General features: G+C 50.4%; 1 protein-coding gene across 1 annotated transcript; it reads left to right on the top strand.

Annotated features, from left to right (window-relative positions):
- Positions 1 to 1258: 1258 nt before the first annotated feature.
- Positions 1259 to 7141, top strand: ARL9 (ARF like GTPase 9). The gene is made up of 4 exons (XM_084204725.1): positions 1259 to 1419; positions 1825 to 1993; positions 4713 to 4888; positions 5964 to 7141. Exons 1-4 carry the CDS (start codon positions 1270 to 1272, stop codon positions 6141 to 6143), a joined length of 675 nt encoding a protein of 224 aa, XP_084060851.1. The 5' UTR covers positions 1259 to 1269; the 3' UTR covers positions 6144 to 7141.
- Positions 7142 to 8731: the final 1590 nt, after the last annotated feature.

Here is an 8731-nt window from a genome sequence, read left to right as displayed (position 1 = left end):
TTCTTGTGAAGTTTCAGCTTTGCTGACAGTTGTCTCCTTATCCTCTGATGCACCTGCTCGCTGGCAGAGCATGGGAACCAAAAAAAGCCCAGGCGTTAGGATAAACACATTTATCAACAATAAAAACAACAGTGTGCTATCAGTATTTTTCCTGTACTAAAGACAAAACACAGCAATATGCCAGGTACTAGGAAAATTACTAAGAAAACTAATTTCAGCTATGGAGGTGTAAGTTCATGGTTTGCAGCCTGAGGCTTCAGCAAATCCAGTTACTCATCCTGAACAAGTAAAGCTAAGCAAACAGCATACTAAATTATACAGAATTATAACTATGTATCTCATTCTGCTAAAAACTTACTCATGCTAAACTACTATCTTTCAACACAGGTCTTGATCTGAATGTAGCCAAACGTTTTTCCAGACATGGACTGTCAGTGGGTAGAAATGTGCCTTGGAGAGGGTTGTCAGATGTCAGCTCAAAAGGCAAAAGCTTCTGTCTGAAAGAATTTAAAGCAAAGACCTTAAAAGGTAGGGACTAAGGGACGTGTTACTGGGGCTTAAGAAAAAAACAACTGAGTCTCCTGGCAGTAAAAATCTACTATGCAGAATCCATTTTTTTACCTTGCCTGTACAGTGGGAGTATCTGAGAAGGCGGCTGAAAGTGTTGTCTGAAAGACAACAGCATAGAGAAAGAAACCAGTTGTATGAATGGCTGGCAGGCACTTGCTGCCGAGTGCTGAACAAAGAGTGTTGTTTTAAATTACTTCCCTGGGCGATGTGCCCTCACTTAGCAGCTGCTGACTACAGGCGAGAGACCACTGTGCTGCAGCAATCCCGTGTTAGGAGGGGAGACACCGGAAGAGAACGCAGCTCTGTTCTTCAGGCATCTTCTCTGGTCAAACCTAGCACAAGCTCTGGCCTGATGGAAAGGCTGACTCGGTGACACTGCTGGAGCCCTGTCCCGGGTACCTGGACAGTGTCCTGACTGCTGCGCCGGAGCTGGGCGCGCAGGCAGAACAAGCTGGGAACAAATCCCGCGGGGGTGTGAGCGGGGAGTGCAGCAGGTGTCCGGAAACCGTGGCCTTCCCGTACCAGCGAGAAGGCGCCCGCGGCAGGGCTCGTTCTCTGTTTCACCGCCCCCCCCTCCCCGTGTTCCCAGCCTGGCACTGGGAGCCCGGCTGGCGGCGGGAGCCGCGTTCGGGGCTGCGGGGGGCGCTCTCCGTGCGCGGTGCGGGTGCGCGGTGTCCGCTGCCCGCGGCCGGAGCGGCGATGGACCCCCGCCTGCGGGCCGCGGCGCTCTGCGGGACGGCGCTGGCCGTGGCGGGCGGCACGGTCGCGGTCATCCGGGCCTGGGCCCGCCGGCGGAGCGCGGTCTCGCTGCCCACACGCCCTGCAGCCACCGCTGCCGCCGCCGACCAGGTACTGGGGCCGCGTCGGGGCGGCGGGCGAGGCCGCGCGGTCGGGAAACGCCCGCTGGGCCGCTCGGGGCCTCCCGGCGTGGCAGCGCCGCCCCGCCCGTCTCGGGCCGCCGCGACCTCGGCCCCGGCAGCGCCCGGAGCCGCGGCGGGGTGATGGCCGGGCCGGGGCCGCTCTCCCCGCTTTCCTGCCGGGTATGCCCGGGGCCGGCTGGTGTCGCAGGATCCCCGATCGCTGCGGCCGTGCGCTTGTGCTGCAGGAGCCCCGCGGGCATCTTCGGCTTCTTCACCGCGAAGGGGCTTTTGCTGTGCCTGGGCCCCTTGTTCAGTCCCCTTCTTTCCCCCAGCCCTGCTAAGCTTTGCTCTTGCCCCGGCTGCCCGGGTAAGGGTGCTGCCCCTCGCTTTGCAGGGTAAAGGACACGGTAAGCAGATCCTGGTGCTGGGCCTGGATGGGGCTGGGAAGACTAGCATTCTCCACTCCCTGGCAACTAACCACGTCAAGCGCAGCATGGCTCCCACCGAGGGCTTCAATGCCATCTGCATCAACACCGAAGAGTCCCAGATGGAGTTTCTGGAGAGTGAGTGAACCTGTTTTAGTATTGAACATAAAATAAGTTCCTGTCTTGTGCCGTAGAGATCAGGCACATATTTTAATAGCTCAACGTCCCCACATGCCTGCTTCGATAATGTGAAGCTGTGATTATTTTCTCCTTGGGAATTCTGCTTTTCTACTCAGCCTCTTTGAAGGAGAAGACACAATGGTGTTAGAGATCAGTTTTCATTGAGCCCTGACATCCTGGGAATTCTACTCCCAGAGAGAGATGGGTAATAAGCCTGATTGGGTGAAACCAGAAGAGGTTTCCCCAGTAAGCCCTGTGTTGTGGTCCATAGCTCTTGTACTGCTTCTCCGTGGTGCTCATGCCTGGTAAAGGGCAAGCATTACAGAGGAATAAATAATAAGTGAAAGAAGAGAGGGGGAAGAGAAAAACTTTGTACTCTTTCTGTTCAAAAGCCTCAGAAGTGGTGTTTTCTAGTCTTTAAACAGTCTTTTGAATGTCTGTAGCATTTTGTTAAAATTTCTGTACTGTTGTTAGTTCTGATTTTTGGTTATTGTCTGTGCCTGCAGAGGGCATCTCCTGTGATGCCTTTGGTGCATCATAGCTGTTTGAGGTGCAGCTAGCTAATGGGAAAGGTGGAGGCCCTGGGGTCAGGTCACTCCCTGGTACAGAGAGGCTGACATCCAGCCTCATCAATGCCTGCCTTCTGTGGAGGAAGGAGCTGCTCATTGATTCCTGCTGTTTCTGCACTGTGCTGTACCAGTGCTCAACTGGCTCAGGTGGCAGCTAGCCCATAGATGCCTCTGTACCTTTAGCAGGTCTGAAGGAGTTGTACTGTTCCCAGGTAAGTTTTTGGGGTGTGGGGATGAGGCTGCTTAGACAAAGTTTCATTTCTAGTCTTACTACCATAGGAGTCTCTGCAGTGGTTTGGGGAAATCATCTTTAGAGGGATGTTTGTAGTCTGTGCCCCTTGCCTGGTATGTAAGAGGGTGTCTCCTACTGGGATGTGCTTTGTCTGTCTGAGCTCAGAGAAACCCACAGTGTCTCTTCTCCTGCCTGGGGATGGTCTGGGCCCAGCACTGCACACACCACAGCAGAACCTGTTGTTTCTGAGTCGTCCTTCCCTCTCTGGTCCAGGTTGGTAGTGCCTGAGATGTGATGGCTGCGATCTGACCCATGGGAAATGCAATGTCTCAGGCCAGTTTCAGCCAGGTAAATCCATGCATGGCTCTCTAATCTGGTTACTTATCCAGTCTGTACCATTGCCTAGTCCAGGGGTTAGCAGCCTGTGCTGTGATCGCACGGCATGAGGTGATCAGCAAACAGCAGGGGTTTTATTTTGCTGGCTTAGACAGGTGGAAAACTGTTTTTTTTCTTTGTACCAGCATACCGATAAGTGGATGGTATCTTGTCCTCTGCAGGTGGTAGGACCTCCTGCCTTCTGCTGAGTTCCTACAAGCTTGCGGGGAAAACAAAGGTTCTCTGTGAGGTTGCTGACCCCTGGGTTATGCTGTGCATGAATACACTTAAAAAAGGGAGCAGTGCTGAGCCCCAGCAGTATCACAGTACAGAATTGGGCTTCTGTCCCAAACATTACATGTCAGTCACAGCCCTTTGGCTCCTTTCCACAGTGGCAGACTTGCAGTTCTGCTTCCAGGTACGTTGGGCCACTTGAAGAGGCAGGCATGCTCTAGTGGGAAATGTTACTTCCCTTTCCATATTCTTGACTTAAGTGAAAGCAAAATTGTTTTGACACATAACAGTCAAAGAGGGCAATAAAAGATGGCTGTATAGTCAGACAATTTTGAAAAGAGCTTCTGTGACAGGGAACCCCAGATATATTTCTTTGTAAACTTGCTGCTTTTGAGAGACTCGCCCATGCCTTTTGAGCACCTCAGTATTCTTTGAGTGAGTGGTCCTGCAATGTGCCTGAAGACGACCTAAAGACCTGAAAACAAATCTGAAAGACTTAATATACTGATTCCTTCTGCTGTTAAACTCAGCAAACTACTGAATTCTTTGTCCCCAGATGGGAGCAACAATCTCGAACACCTTGCTGCCTACAGTTTCACCAAAGAATTATTTTAAGACCTACTTTTGAAGGTGAACAGTTTTCCTCTGTATCCAGCAGAGAATAGCTCATGGAGAAATGGATGCTGTGTGAAGATTACTTCAAAGGGTTGCCTGAAGAGTCTGCTGGGACTAGATTTTTGTCTCTTCCTTAAGCACCTTTGGTTATTGACAAAACTGTGGGAGTTTTGAGCTAGTTCTTAGTGTCATACAAATACAATGAGAGCCCTCCACACCTCAGAGCTAAATTTCTCCTTTGGAAATTGTCCACCTACTTTGTCCTAAAATGAGATGGGCATTTGGAGACAGCCTATATGGGGACATTTGTTGTTTATGGACACTGAACTGTTTTCTACTCTCCTTACTTGCTTGAGAGCAAGAACCAACAAGGCAGAAAGCAACTGTAAAGAAACTGAACCCAGAATCCTCTTAAAATAAGAGCTTAAAATGGAAAGATTTTTTTTTCCCCAGAGCATACACATATGCCTTCATGGGACCTGACTGGGGAAAGTAAAGCTGTTTTCAGTCTCATGTACAGTAGCTCAAATACTTTGAGGTTTTGGTAATCCAAATACCTTGGGTTTTCAGCCCAGGGCTTGCTGTCTGCACCTCTGAAAGCAGTGCTGCTTGAATTACTTGGTGAGTCCTGTGCTGCTGTCTTCTCTTCCAGTCGGGGGCAGTGAATCTCTGCGCTCATACTGGAAGATGTACTTGCCCAGAGTGCTGTTGCTGGTCTATGTCGTGGACTCGGCTGATCATGCCCGACTGCCTGTGGCGAAACAGCTGCTTCATCAGCTAATCCAGAACAACTCCACCCTGCCTGTGGTAGTTCTGGCCAACAAGCAGGTAAGAGTTCCCTGCTGCTGCCACAGCTTGGGCTGGCAGCAACTTTGGAAACAGCAACAAAGGCTTTCAAAAGAGGCTTCATGCCTCTAAGGAGAGCACACGGCTGGGAGTCTTTCTGACACACCTGTTGACCACAAAACAAAATAATCTGAGGTTGTTTTGGATCTGCAAGATGCAGGTCCTGTGCTCGGTGGAGATGCAATCAGAGCTGTGGGTAGAAACTGCTGTAGAGTTGCAAGGTTTGGGAGCTTCAGGGAAGACCACAGTTAGATCTGAAGTTAGGTTTCTGTTCTGAGTATCTGCCTAGAAGTGCCACTTCACCTAGGAGCAGCTAAAGAGTGAAGCACTGTTGTTTGCCTTCACACTCTCTGGTGGGGTGCTCCTAAGACTGCTTCTGAAATCTGAGAGAAAGAGCAGCTTTCCTCACAAGGCAGTGCTTCCTCCTAAGATCTTTGTGGAAGTCTCAATGGTTGGTGGTGTACCTGGAAAAGAATTGGACCTCTGGTACAATCAGATGACAGAAGAGCCCACGGGTTTTAATCACAGATTCTCTTATATCAAGGCTGTGTGCTCAGTTTGCTCTACATTGTTATCTCCTAAATTTCTTGTAACTCAGGCCCATTACTAGTAGTCATTTATGTTACTCTTGAACACAAGTGCAGGCTTGGGCTTCATCAGACTCAAATACATCAGAACACTGGTGGCTGAGAAGGCAGGCAGGGCATGACTCTTGTATATTTGTCCTATTCTTGTAACTCTTTGCACCTGAGGTCTTGGGCCATCAGTGCTTTTGTTTGCCTTGTGCAGGTAGTCTTACACAGATATCAGAAACAGTGGAATTGGTGTAGAAATAGAAACAACTGTACCCATATTTCTTCAGGAAGAAATTAGGTTAGAAATTAACTCTTCCCCAAGGCATTTTAGGACATGGGAAGTGACCTCATAAAAGGTAGAAAAGAATGGTGCCCCAGAGCTTTTGAGTTTCTTTCACTCCCGGACAAAAGCAGTGGCTCAAAGTAGGAATGGTCCCACTACTTCTTGCAACTAATAGGGTTGTTTTATTTTTGTGTAACAGGACCTCGAAGGTGCATATTGCATCACTGATATTCACGATGCTCTGGCTCTGTCTGATATTGGGGACGAGAGGAAGATGTTCTTGATTGGTACCCATGTGGCAGAAGATGGCTCTGAGATCTCCTCCAGCATGCAGGATGCCAAGGAGCTGATAGGGCAGCTGGTTTTGGAAACACAGTGACAGCTCTTTTCTTTCAATAAACAGGTGTTTGCAGCTGAGGGAGAGCAGGTGTTAGTATATGGTCACTTTGCAGTGTGGCAGCTGAAATTAGCAGATATGCTTTCCTGGTGGGTGTGGAATTCCTCTGAAAGTGATATCTAGTTGGTAAGAAAATCTTAATTTATAGTGGTTTGAAAATACATTTGAGAAGTAGTCTATTTTTAGCATATTTGTAGGAGAAAAATAGTCTGTCTCTCAGGCAGTAGATTTAAGGGAAAATATAGCTTAGATGGGCTAGATAACTTCACGTCAGGTGGGAATCAAGCACTGATTTCTGTGGAAGAAAGTTGCATCCAGTGAATTTAACATGGCTTGATGTCTCAGGTTAAAGTGAAATATGTTTACTTCACAGATTTTACAGAACCCTTTTAACAGTGGTGTTCTGTGAAAAATGAGACCTCACTTCTTGACAGTGTCAGAAATTTAAAGTGCTGCAGCTAGTGGTTTTGACAGTGACAGTTCTTGTTGTTGTGTTGGACCCAGTTGTTATGGGAGTAGCAAATTGGTAATCTGTGAAAATTGGGTTGGTTACTGCTTCTTTAGAGGGTAAGAACAAGAAAATGAAAGCACTAGTATATTAAGTGTTTCTTTGCCTACAGGCAAAAAACCAAAATGGTGTAATTTGAGGTAGTGACTGGATGCTTTTAAGTTAAATTAGCAGCAAAGGTGGGAGACTTGTCCATCAGGTTGAGCGGCTTATTTAAGCTTAGTCCGAGATGTCCTTGAGCAAGTAGTCTTATTTGTGAAAACCCTGTTGTTTCTTGACCGTGGTTTCTGTTAGCACAGCAGGTGAGGAAGGTGACAAGCTGCTGAGGAGTGTCACTTTCCCGGTGTCCTCCTAATTATACTCAAAGGACACGACCCAGGAACAGTCCTGTAAAGGACCTGTTTTGCACCCGCATCTATTGTACGAGGCTTTTACGGTTTTGTTCTTTGTAACAGATGCATAAAGCAAAAATTTCCACCCTAACCACGGGTTCGGGCTGCTCTCTTCTCTTCCATTTGGGGAATAAAATGTTGGGGTGCGGGCGGCTCCCGAGGCCTCTCTGGCACGGCCAGCATGACCGGGCCCTTGTCCCCCGCTGTGGGCAGAGGCCGTGCCGGGCCGGGCCGGGCCGGGCCGGGCCGGGCGGGGCGGGCGGAGCCGTTGGGCGAGGCGGGGCGGGCGGGGCTGGCCATGGAGGCGGCCGGGGGCCTGCACAGTGCGTGCGGCCTGCACGGTGCGTGGGGCCCCAGCGGCGCCGGGACCCGCGGGCGGGGGCGGCCCCTCCGCCGAGCCCCAGCCCCGCCGCCGGCCGCGGTGGGCTCGGGCAGGGAGGGCTCCCGGGCACGGTGGGCTGGGTGGCGCCGGCAGGCCTCGGCCACAGCGGCGGGGACTGCGGGATGCCGGACCCGTTTCATGGCCATCGCTGCCGTCAGGGCACGTGGCTGCACGGCTCGGCACGTCGCTGGTTTTCCTGTCATCCCGTATCCCCCACCCCTTGGTTGTTTTATACTGGCACCTGGTCCCAGTTTAATACAGCTGCTATTTCCCCGAGGCTCTGAAAACCTCCCCTGGAAGCTGCTGAAGGCCATCATAAGGGGTGGCTATAGAATCAGGTGGGAGCCTCCGGGCTGGTGACCACTGGTTCTTCTTGGGGTGCTCCGTCCTGCAGCCTTGGGGGCTGCCAGCATCCCCCCGTGAGGAGCAACCACTGGAGAGGAAGGTACCAGGGAAAAGCAGTACAAACATCTGCTGAGCAACTGTCCTGAGGAGATGCACAAACTTCATCTGCCATATGATTATTGCATGCTAAAGAGCAGGCAGGCCAGGCTCCAGGTGTTATCAAGCTTTTAAATTCACCTGTTCTTGTCTTTGCAGTGTCAGCTTTCACACCTTGCATGTGTGTGTACCCACGCAGCAGGTAAGAAGCCCTCCCCTCCTGGCTGGGTGTTCAGGTCAATGTCCCATGTCTCTTGAGAGGGCTCAGTCGGGGATTTACACCAAGCAGTGAGTCAGTGTATCGGATGACACTGTGATAAACGCTTGAGGGGAAATTATGTCCGGTTTTGGCCTTACCTCAGCTTCTAAAAAGCATCCGACCATCCTGCCGCTTCCAAATGGAAGCTGTGACTCTTTGCTTTACAAGGAATTGATCTCAAAAGGAGTTGATCTCCCCTAAGCAATGAGTGTGTGAATGCTCAGACAATGGAGGGGAGGTTTTTCTGTGTCTGGCTGAAGCAAGGCCTTGCTGGGAAGCATGAACAGGCCCAAACAACAAAGGCTCCACCAGGGCTGTCTTGTCAGTGAGGTGGTTTAACCCCTTCAAGTTGCAGAGCTGCTGAAGGTACATCCTGAGTGAGGACGCCTGTCTGTCTAGAACTTTTGCCACAATAAATGTAGTCTTTCTTTTTGTAATTGGAAAAAGAACAAAAAATGATTGCCAAGTGAGTTGAGCCACCTGATCTGAATGTATGTGTGCCTCATTCCTTGGCTGGATCATGATGCAAGCTTTGCACAGCAGTGTGGGGCACTAGGGCCATGTGCACTATGTTGTGCTACATTTGGC

The sequence above is a fragment of the Fringilla coelebs genome, assembly GCF_963513975.1.
Source record: "Fringilla coelebs genome assembly, chromosome: 4".
NCBI lineage: Eukaryota > Metazoa > Chordata > Aves > Passeriformes > Fringillidae > Fringilla > Fringilla coelebs.
This window is presented reverse-complemented; position numbering and strand designations above follow the sequence as displayed.